The 15,437-nt window shown below is 43.9% G+C and overlaps 1 protein-coding gene across 3 annotated transcripts in view; it reads right to left on the bottom strand.

Moving 5' to 3' along the window:
* The window catches only part of DYRK4 (dual specificity tyrosine phosphorylation regulated kinase 4), a 75,301-nt gene that overhangs the window by 59,714 nt on the left and 150 nt on the right, over nucleotides 1-15,437 (bottom strand). Inside the window, exons 1-2 of one of the 3 annotated variants that reach the window (XM_075900632.2) lie at nucleotides 15,219-15,435; nucleotides 5,086-5,188 (exon numbers count right to left, since the gene is read on the bottom strand). In XM_075900632.2, the coding sequence (XP_075756747.1) occupies nucleotides 5,086-5,188; nucleotides 15,219-15,295 (180 nt within the window). In that variant the 5' untranslated portion in view covers nucleotides 15,296-15,435. Of the gene's footprint in view, nucleotides 1-5,085; nucleotides 5,189-15,218; nucleotides 15,436-15,437 lie in introns of those variants that run through there. The other 2 variants (XM_075900655.2, XM_075900639.2) reach the window with 2 other exon arrangements.

Consider the following 15,437-nt stretch of genomic DNA (forward strand, 5'->3'; position numbering starts at 1 on the left):
AAAGACAAAAACATAGCAGGTGGACACACTAACAGGTTAAGACAAGGGAAAAGAGGTAACAGGATGTGCACAGTTCTTATTCAATAATTTTGTGTCTTAATTCTTATTTCTTTTAAACTGTTGTTGCCTTTGGCTCAATCATTTCTGATGTACTATCTACAACTTGAATCCAGTGTTACTTATATATCGAAATATTGTTAAATCTTTTGTAATTGTAGGTGGAGGAAAGTAAATACAGGCTTTTTTCCTTGGTGTGGCTGTGAAATCCAGCTTGTACTAGCCAAGTTATTTTTCCCAGTTTTATCGCTCACATTTACCCAGAAATGACAATCTCAAATGATAGCTCTCTATATAAGAGGCACAGCTCTAGCCTTTACACTCTGTGCACCATGTTCAGTACAGTCTTTATAGATTAATGCTGGCTGTCTAATCAACAAGCCCCATTCCAGCATTATTTGCCAGGAAGGTAGCCAGAATGCACATCTGATTTCCAACATCCTCTTCTGTTCTGTAGGACTGCTGAATCCTTCTGCTAGCCAGGGGTACAAATAACCGATCAGACATTTGGACTATCGCCAATACTGGAACCCTGACTCCACTGCAGCCACAAGCCACAATTAGTTTCACCATGTGAAATCCACCTATGCACAAGCAGAATTTGGGTAAACTGATGAAAGTGAAAATTGCAAACCCCAACAGTGGCAGACTTCGACTCCCTCAGAGAACTGATGGGCAGGATTCCATGGGATACTTATATGAAGGGGAAAGGAGTCCAAGAGAGCTGGAAATATTTTAAAGAAGCCTTATTAAAGGCACAGGAAGAAACCATCCCGGTGCGCAGCAAGAAAAGCAAATATGGTAGGCGACCAGATTGTCTTACTGGGGAAATCCTTGGTGAGCTTAAACACAAAAAGGAAGCTTACAAGAAGTGGAAACTTGGACAGATGACTAGGGAGGAGTGTAAATATATTGCTCAAGAATGCAGGGTAGTTATCAGGAAGGCGAAAGCTCAATTGGAATTGCAGTTAGCAAGGGATGTGAAGGGCAACAAGAAAGGTTTCTACAGGCATGTTAGCGATAAAAGGGTGATCAGAGAGGGTGTAGGACCCTTACTGGATGAGGGAGGTAACCTAGGGTACGTCTACACTACAGCGCTAGTTCGAACTAACTTAGTTCGAATTAGTTAATTCGAACTAAGCTAGTTCGAACTAACGCATCTAGAACTAAAAACTAGTTCGAACTAGAGTTTTGCTAGTTCGAACTAGTAAGTCCACATTGAGTGGACTCTGAACAGGGCTTAATGATGGCCGGAAGCAGTGCCGGCAGGGCATCAGAGGAGGACTTAGAGCATGGAGATACTGTCTCAGGCTAGCCGAGGGCTGCGCTTAAAGGGTCCCGACCCCCACCCCGGACACACAGTTCTAAGGGGTGCCCCGCTTGCAAAGAAGTTCTGGCTTGGAGTGCCCTGAGTGCCCACACTGGGCACATCACAGCACTCGGCCATCAGCCCGGCTGCACTTGCCGCAGGCTGCCATCTGGGGAGAGGGAGTAATTGGGGGGCTGCAGGAGAGCTTCCACCCCCAGAAGCCCGCAGAGCCAGCCCAGTCCTCCCCATCGGGGGCTCGTACCCCATTCCTCCCTCACCTCCTTCCACTTGCCCTTCCCTAGCCCCCCTTCTTATTGATGTACAAAATAAAGATAACGTTTCTTCCAACATTGACTCTGTCTTTATTGAAAAAAACTGGGGGAGACTGGGAAAAGGAGGTGGGAGAGGGGAAGAGAAAGGCTGGGAGAGGGGAGGCTGTGAAGGCTACAACTAACATGATCAGGGGTTGGGAACAGGTCCCAGATGAAGAGAGGCTACAGAGACTGGGACTGTTCAGCTTAGAAAAGAGGAGACGGAGGGGGGACAGGATAGAGGTCTCTAAAAGCAGGGGTTGGGTGGAGAGGGTGCATTCAGAAAAGTTCTTCCTGAGTTCCCATAAAGAAGGACTAGAGGACACCAAAGGAAAGGAATGGGTAGCAGGCTTGAAACTAGTAAGAGAAAGTTGTTCTTGACAAAGCAAATAGTTAACCTGTGGAACTCCTTGCTGCAGGAGGCTGTGAAGGCTACAACTAGAACAGAGTTGAAAGGGAAGTGAGATCAAGTCATGGAGGTTGGGTCCATGGAGTCCTATTAGCCAGAGGGTAGGAGTGGTGTCCCTGACCAAAGTTTGTGGAAGGCTGGAGAGGGATGGCACGAGACAAATGGCTTGGTCATTGTCTTCGGTCCATCCCCTCCAGGGTCCCTAGGGTTGTCCTCTGTCGGCAGACAGGCTACTAGGCTAGATGGACCTTTGGTCTGACCCAGTACGGCCATTGTAAGCTCAGGGCTCAGTGTCGGGGGTCTCAGTGGACCCCCTTGATTTTCATGCACACCTGGTCCTGGGTGGCCAGGCTGGCAGCTCTCCTGCCCTAGACGGCCACTTTCCTGTGCCTAGTGCGGAGATCGTGGACGAGGTCCACGATGTCCGCACTAGCCCAGGAAGGTGCCCGCCTCTTGCGGTCCAGGGCAAGCTCCCGGGAGCCGCCAGCCTGGTCCCGGCAAGAGGGGGTGGGCTGGGGGGCATCGGGTGGGTGGGTCTGTGCCGTGCCAGGTTCAGGGTCTGCTAGCTGGGTGCTGGCAGGCTTGCACCTGGCACGGGCAGCGTAGCCAGCCCGTGCCCCTTTAAGGGGTCCGGGGCCGGGAGGGGGGCATAGAGTTTCCCTGGTGTTGGCCAGAGTGGCCACCAGGGAAACCTGGGGAGGGCTAGCCTCCCACTAGTTCGAACTAAAGGGCTACACAGCCCTTAGTTCGAACTAGCTAGTTCGAACTAGGCGTTAGTCCTCGTAAAATGAGGTTTACCTAGTTCGAACTAAGCGCTCCGCTAGTTCGATTCAAATTCGAACTAGCGGAGCGCTAGTGTAGCGCATAGGAAAGTTAGTTCGAACTAACGTCCGTTAGTTCGAACTAACTTTCTAGTGTAGACATACCCCTAGTGACAGATGATGTGGGGAAAGCTGAAGTACTCAATGCTTTCTTTGCCTCTGTCTTCACGGACAAGGTCAGCTTCCAGCCTAATGCGCTAGGCAATGCAGCATGGGAAGAAGGTGGACAGCCCTTGGTGGGGAAAGAACAGGTTAGGAACTATTTAGAAAAGCTAAACATACACAAATCCATGGGTCCGGATCTAATGCATCCGAGGCTTCCTAGGGATCACCCTGAGGGCTAATGTCATTGAAGAGCCTTCAGCCATTATCTTTGAAAGCTTGTGGAGAGCGGGAGAGATCCTGGATGATTGGAAAAAGGCAAATGTTGTGCCCATCTCTAAAAAAGGGAAGGAGGACAATCCAGGGAACTACAGACCAGTCAGCCTTACCTCAGTCCCTGGAAAAATCACAGAGGGGATCATCAAAGAATCCATTTTGAAGCACTTGGAAGAGGGGAAAGCGATCAGGAATAGTCAACATGGATTCACGAAGGGCAAGTCCTGCCTGACCAATCTGATTAGCTTCCATGATAAGGTAACTTGCTCTGTGGATATGGGGAAATCAGTGGATGTGATATACCTTGACTTTAGCAAAGCTTTTAATACGGTCTCCCACAATATTCTTGATAGCAAATTAAGGGAGTATGGATTGGATAATTGGACTATAAGATGGATAGAAAGCTGGCTAGAATGTCGGGCCCAATGTGTTGTGATCAAAGGTTCAACGGCAGGTTGGCGGTCGGTTTCAAGCGGAGTACCCCAAGGATCGGTTCTAGGACTGGTTTTGTCCAACATCTGTATTAATGACCTGGATGAGGGGATGGATTGCACCCTCAGCAAGTTTGCAGATGACACTAAGCTAAGGGGAGAGGTAGATATGCTGGAGGGCAGGGATAGGGTCCAGAGTGACCTAGACAGATTAGAGGATTGGGCCAAAAGAAATCTGAGGAGATTCAACAACGACAAGTTTAGAGTCCTGCACTTGGAATGGATGAATCCCAAGCATTGTTACAGGCTGGGGACCGACTGGGTAAGTAGGAGTTCTGCAGAAAAGGACCTGGGGATTACAGTGGATGAGAAGCTGGATATGAGTCAACAGTGTGCCCTAATAGCCAAGAAGGCTAATGGCATATTAGGTTGCATTAGGAGGAGCACTGCCAGCAGATCTAGAGAAGTGATTATTCCTCTTTATTCGGTTCTGGTGAAGCCACATCTGGAGTATTGTGTCCAGTTCTGGGCCTCCCACTATAGACAGGATGTGGATGCATTGGAGAGGGTCCAGCAGAGGGCGACCAAAATAATAAGGGGGCTGGACATGACCTATGAGGAGAGACTGAGGGATTTGGGTTTGTTTAGACTTCAGAAGAGAAGAGTGAGGGGGGATTTGATAGCAGCCTTCAACTTCCTGAAGGGAGGTTCCAAAGAGGATGGAAAGAGGCTATTCTCAGTGGTGGCAGATGGCAGAACAAGGAGCAATGGTTACAGTGGGGGAAGTCTAGGTTGGATATTAGGAAAAACTATTTCACTAGGAGGGTGGTGAAGAACTGGAATGGGTTACCTTGGGAGGTGGTGGAATCTCCATCCCTAGAGGTTTTTAAGTCTCGGCTTAACAAAGCCCTGGCTGGGTTGATTTAGTTGGGATTGGTCCTGCCTTGGGCAGAGGGCTGGACTTGATGACCTCGTGAGGTCTCGTCCAGCTTTATGATTCTATAAGATGAGACCTCCTACTCCACTGATTCACATAGCCTATTGTGTGGATTGGGATGGGAGGGACCATGGACTCTCTTGTCTCTCTTTAGGAGAATGTGTACCCTAGGACATGTGCATTCAGAAGTCCTTTGATTCCATCAAGCACAGAGGTCTGTGATTATGAATGGCCCTTGTGTGGGAGGTTCACAGAAGACTAACAAATATTCTTGTGTCCTTCAACTTTGCATTCTGTCTGGCTCTTGGTTGTAGCTGTCAATTGATTCCTACTTCTGGCACAGGAAAGTACCACCATATATATTCTGATATAACTGGAAATCATACTTACCTCTATGAGATCTGTAAAAGACTGAAAATCAAGTGATCTTACCTTTGCCTGTGTTAATTGTGTTTTTTTCCCTGATTTAATGATGACAGGGAGGACGCTAGATCTGCCTATTCTTAGTTTTTCAGGCTTGGAAGCAATTTTCTTCCTATCAAGTGATGAGAAAGAAAATTAATCAGTGGGACCACACAACTAAACATATTTTATATTATGCCTGTGCTTAGGGGAAACTATCCTGAACATCCTGAAAAAATGCTCTGTAAGGAAGCTGCTTAATTCACTGAAATATTGCAAGCCGTATCTAGTCATAATTTTGCTGGATTATAGAAACATAATTTTGTTCTTGCTATACTTCAGTGAAAAATATGACTAGTGTGGCTGGTTATCCATTCACAGAATGATTACATAGATTTTTCTTTTTTGCATTAAATTAAATTTAATTTAAAATAAATTAAAATTAAATGCATTAAAGAAAATTGCTTTAAAGAAAATTGAATGAAGGTGCATGGGCTGGAGATTTTTAGTAATATGTTGATATCAATGCTCTACAGCAATTTATCTATAAGGAAGAAATCAGGGAAACCTTCCTTTGCTAGTGACCAGATTCTGATACCCTTTTTGGTCCAAAACACCTATTTTTGGATCTAAGAGTACATCTATATTACAACTTGGATCGACACTGAGATCGATCCATCAGCAGTCGATTTAGTGGATCTATTGAAGACCTACCAAATCAACCACAGATCGCTCTCCAGTTGACCCTATTACTCTGCCCTGGATGTGAAAAGTAAGGAAAGTTGAAGGAAAATTTCTTCCATTGACCCCCTGTGGTGGAGTCTAAGGTACCTGACTTAAGGTGCATTGACTCCAGCCACGTTATTTATGTAGCTGGAGTTGAGTAGCTTAAGTTTACTGCCTGCTGTAGTGTAAATTTAGCCTAAATGTTCTAACAAGCCATTCAGCCAGGCTGATGTTTACTATTTCCTTTCAACATGTTTGAACATTTTGCATTATCTGCAGCCATTATTCAGTTCAGTAGTCCTATAACAGTATGGGCTTTAGGAGAGGGTCCTTATTATGAATGAACTGCTGACCTGTTGCTCTTCCATGCTTGGTGACTTTAAGGCTCAGAAAAACTAAGGCTGACAAAATAAAGGCCTGGAATAGCTGCTTTTTTTCCCTAGGTCTACACTTACTCCGAGATCAACACTCCTGAGATTGATCTTCTGCAGTTTGATTTAGTATATCTAATAAGGACCCGCTAAATTTACCACTGATGGCAGCCCCATCATCTCTAGTACTCCATAGGATCATGAGGAGTAAGTTTCTCCTGTAGACCTCCCGCAGTGGGGACACTGCAGAAATTCGATATAAGGTACTTTGACTCCAGCTACACCATTCTCGTAGATGGAGTTGCATATCTTAAGTTGACTTTCTTTTGTAGTGAAGAGCTGGCCTAAGTTTCTTCAGAGATCCCATCCAAAGTATCAGGGTAAGCATTTTCCTCAAATACAAGAATACCTTGGCTAAGTCAAGGGCATGAAGTATATATTGACTGAGAAACGAAAAACCTGTAGCATTCTTTTATACTTATAAAATGGTGATTTTAAAATTACAGATTAGGAATTTGTGTGCTTTTTAGAAAGCAATATTCATGGTGGCTGTTCTTTTTGTTCAAAGAGTCATAGAAATTAAAGATGGAAAAGGCCAGTAAGATCATTCTATTCATCACTGAGGACTAATATATTTGTTTCCTACAGGAAATTATCTACAGCTTTGGCTAATCCAAAAAATGGAGCTTCTAACACTTCCCTTGGAAAACTATTCCACAGCCTAAATTTTCCCCCTAAGGTCACGTTGGGGAGGGCAGAGCGGCATGTCTCCAAAATGGCATCCCTCTTCCAATACCAGACAAGACAACATCTAGTTTTGTCTCAGTACCAGACAGGGAATGAACCTTAGAAAAGGAGGATAAAGAGCCAGCCTAGTGATAGAACATACTTTTGAAAGAAAATTTCTGATTACTACCCTCCACTGTCATCCAGTTCAGCTAGTGCTGTAAGATGACCAGAATGAAAAGATTTTCCAGATTTAAGATAGATACCAAAACTGAAAAAGCAAGAGATGTGCATATAAGATAACTCATCTGTTCAAGAAGGAAAACATAAAACAGTCAAACCTCAGATTTTTGAAGCTTTCTCAAGCTGTCAATTCTGAGGCATTTTGGCAGCAAATGTGGATTCCTGGGCCACAAGCACAAAACTTGTGAAATTGGATATATATCCCTCCGGTTGCTCAGAGTGGTATGCCCCTCTACTAAAGGGTACCTACATATAAAATAGAGGAGCTTAGAACTGGAGAGATGGGCATGTAACATACAAGTAGATGCTCAGAGATAAGAATACATAAGAGTAATAGACAAGGGGGTCTTGTAAAAAAAAGAGAGGAGAGACTACTATTGATTTTGAGCCCCCTTGTCCAAATTCACTTAAAATTGAAGGTACACGATCTTTATCTTTTTCCTTATTGGAACAACATCAAGATTATTTGATACCTTTTTGTTTTATATTAGCAGAGGAAAGAAACAGGTAGTAGACAATGGAGGAAGCTGCAGAAAGCAAAATCTCAGGTTTTAAATGTCCTGCTGTCCACTAGTCTGGAAAAAACCATCATCGTCATGACAAATCTCAAACCACCATGCAAACCATACACCTTCTGGATTGATCTCTGGTGAGGCATTATTCAATCTGTGTCCATCACTGGTCCATCTTATCAGATCACTGGGATGTGAATTCTGCTGCCGAGCACTGTGCTTGTGTACACATGGTTTGCAATTTGTTGACCTGCCATTCCTTCCATACCAGGAAAGCTGCAGAAACTTAATGAGTGCCTGAAAGAGGCAGTTGCAGGGCGTGGCTTTGAAAGTCATCAATCTGATTTTGACCTGTCATTTGATAAGGAACACCTGATGATGACAACAGGAATAGAAAATGTCAGTTTGGTGTTCATCAGCCTTCCTTCGTGACGGCTTCTCACTTCTATGTAATGAAGTTGGTATAACTGTGCGTCCACAGCTTTGTAGCAAACAATGATGTCATGACATCTCCACAGCGGCCACACTGATGGACCTCAAACATGGCAGTGGTTGCTGATAGATAAGTGTCCACATCTTTCCAGCAGCACAGTCTATGGCATTTCCCAAATGTTAATTTGATGCCTCTCTCTCAATGGCTTGCCCACAAAGGTCAATACTGATCTGGTTGTAGCCCGAGTTGAGGTTGCTTAGTGATAATGACCTGGGACTTAGTTTTACCCAGATAAGTAACCAAACCATTGCATGGTGTTTTTTGTGCCTACAGACCAGATGTGAGCTGCAGCAATTCACCAAAATGAACCAACAACACAAAGTTATTGGCATATTTGAGGTCTGGAAGTTGAATCTGAGATCTTTAAGCTGCCAACAGTTGCCTCCTCAAGCATATATGCATCAATCAGTTAATACCAAGACTGAAAAACGATGGTGATGGAACACGTCGGACATCACTTACATAGAGTTCCTGGCATAAGGATGTTGTCACAATTCAGGGCAGGGCAACTGTACCTGTATTTTCCCCCAGTGGTTCAGGAAGGGAACCCACTCTCGACTTCCAGCTCCCCTGGGTGAAGACCCATGTTTCTCTCCCTTCTGACTAGGCAGTCCCAGGCTCCACATTTGCTGGCCTTCACTGTGTATTTGGCAGCAGATATAAAACTGGTGACTGGAACATTAGAACATAGTCCAAAACAGCTAACGCTGCTCTGTGCCCTCCTCATCCAGCAGTTGAAAAGCCTTAACAAGCTTAGGTATCTGCTTCAACTGAAGTGTGCTGGTCGGAAGCATGAAGAGACAGTTGGGAAATACTGGTATAGAAACTTGCTGAACACTGTGGGTGAGGAAGGCAAAGATGTAGCATGTCATAAACTGCCCTGACAGCTTGCTCCAGTAAGCAGTGGCCATTGCACCTGCACTAATGCTAGCCAGGCATTGCAGGGTTGGCAGCAGTGCCGGGGGGAGGAGGGGACTTGATAGGGAAGCACAGCATATTTTCAAATCCTTCAGTTCTCTCATGAGACACCAGTTTTCTATGTATTGCCAAAACGGAGGGAAGATAATTGACCGCACTGCACATTAAGCAGTGGGAGTCATTGTCTGGCTTCTTGAAAAACATGTGCCACTTTAAGATCTAGAAAGCCAGGGAGTGACTTTCTGATGTAGCTGCAGACCACATCAGTGTCTATCACCTACCCAGGGGACTGAAAAGGGGGGGGGATATGAGAGTCCATGCCGGTGCAGGAAAACATGGACCAAATGGAGCAGCTCTCACCTTCCCACGCATGAATACCGTGAAGTACTGAATTTTGTCAGTATGCTCTTCTTTTCCTGGGGTATGAGAATGAATTTTTCCCTCACCCCGAGATTGGTAAGGCAAAATATGTGGGGGTTTCTCCTTCCTCACAGTTGGTTCGGGGGGAGGGGTGAACAAGAAACAGGAGTTAGACTATGATGTTGCAACTCATTATGCCAATTTGGAGCAGATGGTAAGGGATATGGTGATCAGATAAAATGGATTGGTAAAAGATTTAAAAGAGATATTCTTTAAAAGAGCAGAAACAGAAGAGAGTTGAGGCTTTTATGACTGAGGGTGCATCTACACTGCACTGTTACCTCAGAATAACTAGTGGTATTCCTAAATAGCAATGCGAGTGTCTACAAAGCAATTCCGTCATTTTGAAATAATATCGAAATAATGGGTGGCTTATTCCAACTTCTGTAAACCTCATTCCACGAGGAATAACTCCTCCTCCGAAATAGCTATTTCAAAATAGCTGCAATGTGCACACTCCACTTCTGCTACGTTGAAATGGCTCCTTCCCCAGGTCCATTCTAAGAAATTTCTCCGCAGTGCCTCCTGGGGCTCTAAATCAAGATAGCACGTCCATATTAGGGGAGCCTGCCTTGGACTAATTTTGAGGCTTCTCTGTAGTATGGACGCTCTATTTCGAAATAAGCTATTTTGGAATATATCTTCCGGAATAGCTTATTCCGAAATAAGCTTGCAGTGTAGTCATACCCTGCGGGTATGTCTACACTACAAAGTTAATTCGAACTAACAGACGTTAGTTCGAATTAACTTTGATAGGCGCTACACATGCAAACAGCTAGTTTGAACTTAATTTGAACTAGCGGAGCGCTTAATTCGAACTAGGTAAACCTCATTTCACGAGGACTAACGCCTAGTTCGAATTAACTACTTCGAATTAAGGGCTGTGTAGCCACTTAATTTGAACTAGTGGGAGGCTAGCCCTTCCCAGCTTTCCCTGGTTGCCACTCTGGGCACCACCAGGGAAACTCGTCTGCCCCCTCCCTGCCCCGGAGCCCTTAAAGGGGCACAGGCTGGCTACAGTGCCCGTGCCAGGTGCAAGCCTGCCAGCACCCAGCCAGCAGACCCTGCACCTGGCATGGCTCGAGCCAGCCACCCGCTGCCACCCAGCCCTCCACCTCTTCCCAGGACCAGGCTGGCGCCGCAAGACGTGGGCGCCTGCCTGGTCTAGTGCGGACATCGTGGACCTCATCCACGACCTCTGCACTAGGCACAGGAAAGTGGCCGTTTAGGGCAGGAGAGCTGCCAGCCTGGCCACCCAGGAGCAGGTGTGCATGAAAATCAAGGTGGTCCATTGAGACCCCCGACCCTGAGCCCTGAGCTTAGAATGGCCATACTGGGTCAGACCAAAGGTCCATCAAGCCCAGTAGCCTGTCTGCCAACAGCGGCCTACACTAGGTATCCTGGAGGGGATGGACCAAAGACAATGATCAAGCCATTTATCTCGTGCCATCCCTCTCCAGCCTTCCACAAACAGAGGCCAGGGACACCATTCTTACCCCCTGGCTAATACCACTCCATGGACCCAACCTCCATGATTTATCTCACTTCTCTTTAAACTCTGTTCTAGTTGTAGCCTTCACAGCCTCCTGCAGCAAGGAGTTCCACAGGTTGACTATTTGCTTTGTGAAGAAGAACTTTCTGTTGTTAGTTTGAAGCCTGCTACCCATTCATTTCATTTGGTGTCCTTTAGTCCTTATATTATGGGAACCAATGAAGACCTTTTCTTTATGCACCCTTTCCACACCACTCATGCTTTTATTGACCTCTATCATATACCCTCTCAGTCTCCTCTTTTCTAAGCTGAGAAGTCCCAGTCTCTTTAGCCTCTCTTCATATGGGACCTGTTCCAAACCCCTGATCATTTTAGTTGTCCTCCCCTCTCCCACCCTCTTTCTTCCTCTCTCCCACCTTCTTTTCCCAGTCTCCCCGAGTTTTGTTCAATAAAGAGAGTTTCTATTTTTGAACACACGTGTCCTTTATTTTGTACATCAGGAAGGGGGGCTAGGGAGGGGTAAGTGGAAGGAGGTGAGGGAGGAATGGGGTACGAGCCCCCGATGGGGAGGACTGGGCTGGCTCTGCGGGCTCCTTGGGGTGGAATCTCTCCTGAAGCCCCTTGATTGACCCCCCCTCCGGATGGCAGCCTGCGGCAAGTGCAGCCGGGCTGATGGCCGAGTGCTGTGATGTGCCGAGTGTGGGCACTCAGGGCACTCCAAGCCAGGACTGCTTTGCAAGCGGGGAACCCCTGAGAACTGTCTGTCCGGGGTGGGGGTCGGGTCCCTTTAAGCACAGCCCTCAGCTAGCCTGAGGCAGCAGCTCCACACTCTAAGTCCTAATCTGATGCCTTGCCGGCACTGCTTCCGGCCATCCTTAACCTCGGTTCAGGGTCCACTCAGTGTGGACATGCTAGTTCGAATTAGCAAAACGCTAATTCGAACTAGTTTTTAAGTCTAGATGCGCTAATTCGAATTATCTTAGTTCGAATTAACTAATTCGAACTAAGTTAGTTCGAATTAACTAATCTGCTGTAATGTAGACATACCCTGATAGAGCAGGGAGCAAACTCTCCTTCATAGTTCCTCCCATTCTCCTTCATAGTTCCTCCTACTCAGTGGGTTGGCTGCGGACCAGCACGCATCAGGGGGAGGGCAGACAGAAGCTTTCTGGCTAGGCACTGAAATGATTATAGAATTATCTGCACTGTACACTGGACACTCCCAGACAGTTGAGAATAAAGTTCAGCCTAATTAAATCACATTCAATGTCTCCTGTCCTTCTTTCAGCATACCCAGATAATGAAAATCATTAAAAATGTATAGAAACTTGGAGTATGTCTACACTACTACCCTAGTTCGAACTAGGGTGGTTAATGTAGGCAACCAAAGTTGCAAATGAAGCCCGGGATTTGCATCTTGCCGGGCGCCGCCATTTTTAAATGTCCACTAGTTCGGACTCCGTGCCCGCGGCTACACGCAGCACGGAGTAGGTAGTTCAGATTAGGCTTCCTATTCCGAACTACCGGTACACCTCGTTCCTTGGGAATTTCTGGACAGACTGTGGACAAATACAATATTGCTTGTTGCATAGAGAATAGCAGAATTAAGTGGCACTCAATCTACTTTCTGTATATTTGGGGACTCCAGTGGCAAGGTTATTAGTATGCTGGGCTAAAGTACAGCAATTCAAGAGAATTAATCAAACATGCAAAAAAGATAAATACTGATGTGTTAGAAGATACTGGTTTTCTTAAGTGGAGATTATTTGTTTCACTGCTGCCAAAAGTGCAAGTAGGCTCTGAGGGTACATCTACATAGCAGAATTATTTTGGAATAACGTTCATTATTCCGAAATAACGTTATACACTGTCTGCACAAGAAGCCCATTATTTCAAAATTCTTACTTTAACTTCCTGTAAACCTCGTTGTACGAGGATTAAGGAAGTCATCAGAATAGCGATTTATTTCAAAATAAGTGCTGTGTAGACAGTGCCAAATTTCAAAATAAGCTATTTTGAAATAAGCTACACAGTTTGTATAGCTCAAATTGCGTAGCTTATTTCAAGGTACATGCTATTGTGTAGACATACCCTGAACGAGGGAAAGTAATGGGATTATTACGCAGATTCATGAAGTAACTGAGTGGCATAACCTTATTGTTCCTGTTTTTTAAAACAAATAGAAAGATGAGGATTTGTGTTACATTAATTTCGCTACTTCAAAGAGAGGGCTTATAACAATAATGCCATATCTTAAAGAGGATGGCCAAACATATTTCTGATGTGGGCTGAAGCTCAAACCTTAATGAATTCCTTAATGAACTGAGCATCACTGCATTGACAAAGCAAGAACCTCGAACCAAGAACAAATTCAGTCTTCCCAGAAGTACTGAAAGTTGTGGGAGTGATCCAGATATTTGAAACTCACATGGAATTAAGCATATGTTGAGAGCAAACACACAAGCCATCTGGTATCTAGAAATCAGTATAGCCATTAAAAATAAAGTAATATCTCGCAACAGCAGTGACATCAGCACAAAGAACATTTAAACTCTTCCTGAAGGATCATGGCAGCTACAGCTATATTTGACTATAAATGGCCAGTTATAGTTTATGCTTGTTAACTGTTATTCATTTATATTACTCATGCAATCTATATTCAGCACAACAGTGATAAATGAAAAGTAGCTGTTTAGTCTCTATGGAAATCATAATCAGTTAATTTTGAGTAAATTTTCATCTACAAAATTCAAGACATTCGGAAACTCTTAAGTCCATATTACTCTCAAGGCAATGAACGGCAACGTAGAGAGAGAGAGAGAAGTCCAGACTGTCAAAAGTATCCTGAAGCAGAATGATTTACAGCCTTACTGAGCTAACTGTTTAAAAAGTAGTAAATAGCCCACCAGTTGTTGTTAGAAAATCAAATTTGCATAAATATACCATCATTTCCCCAAAACTGGAGCCTTATTGGCCAAATACTGAAAAGGACAAGGTGTTACATGAAACAGAAAGATTTGTTTAAAATGTTTCATGACTCCCCCCTCAAAAAGACATTCTATGGGGCCCTTACCAGACTTAATCTCTGGAGCTAAAACAGTTGGTAAGAAATAATGGAGTGAGCCTTCCAGATAAGTGAAATACCCCAAGATCTTTTCTTATGAAAGCTGAGGAGGAAAATGTTACAAGTTATTTCTATCTGCTCAGGATTACTGGATAGATTTTGTTGACATTTCTCACAAACAATTTAGCCAGGGCTGAGGTCATGCATTAAAACATTAAGCTAAATTTATCATTGTGAGAAAGTATAAACATTATACCATTATAATATTAAACAATAGCTATATAAGTATATATGGCTATGTAAGTATATAGCTTTAATTGTTTTAATTGCTTATAATGTACCAATCACTGAAGCAGTTTATATGATCACTTAGCTTTATCTATAATAATTTAATTGTGTATGGACAGAATTACGTATTGGTTTGTTTTTATTTTGTATTATTTATTTCATTGTGTTACCTATTGTTTATTTATGCCAATAATTTATTCAGCTCTGCAAACAATATTAGGAAATAGGATGAGGACAAAAATCATACCTATGCTCATAAAAACTGATAAATCTTAATTCTCACTTCATTTTAGGGAAACCTTAATTGTTATCGCAAGTCATAATTGCTTTAACTATCTGTCTCAGTTCTACCACACCCATCGCTATAGTATTTCAGCACCTTAGAAACAATAAACTTGCAACAGTGTTTTGCTCCGAATGCATTCTAACATTTAAATACAAAACACACTTTTCACGTATTAAGGAATTCTAATTTAGCATATATCCCTGTTCTCAGATACCCACCTCAGATATTTTGCACCTGATCAGTGAGCAAAACTTCCTCTGAAATCAATGGGAATTATCTATGGGGTCTGAATGGAGACTATGCAACAAAGTTCTGCGGCATAATTCAGAGTTAATGAATGTGGATAAATAGATAGCTCCAATGGGAAGGTCTTAGCTCCAGTGTCAAAGATACTTTCCAGAAGTATTTGGATGCTACCAGTTTCTCTCATACCTTCTGATACTTTCTGTGCATCCTATAAAGACCCCATCAGTCTATTTTTAAAAATAATATATTTTCTTTAATTAAATACACCGGTCACATTATTAAGTCTTTCAACCTCCAGTTCCAAATGTTATAGACCTCGCTATATAATTATAAGTCACTATTAATAAAACATTAGTAAGCATCTGCAAATTTTCCCACCATGATTCAATAGATGTTTCAGTTTTTAACAACTGTGGAGCCAAGGCATCAATCTTAATCTCCAACCTTTCCTCCATGGATCTTAATGCAGAAAGAAATGTCTTCCATGAGATCCCCAGAGAATCACCATTTTCATAAATGGGGTCCCTGGGACTTGCCTGACGTGAAGGAGAATAGGGAGTTGCACTGGGTGTACCCGAGCATGCAGCTCCATCCCAC

Source organism: Pelodiscus sinensis, chromosome 1, assembly GCF_052426305.1.
Source record: "Pelodiscus sinensis isolate ZL-2025 chromosome 1, ASM5242630v1, whole genome shotgun sequence".
In the NCBI taxonomy this organism is placed as follows: Eukaryota; Metazoa; Chordata; order Testudines; family Trionychidae; genus Pelodiscus; species Pelodiscus sinensis.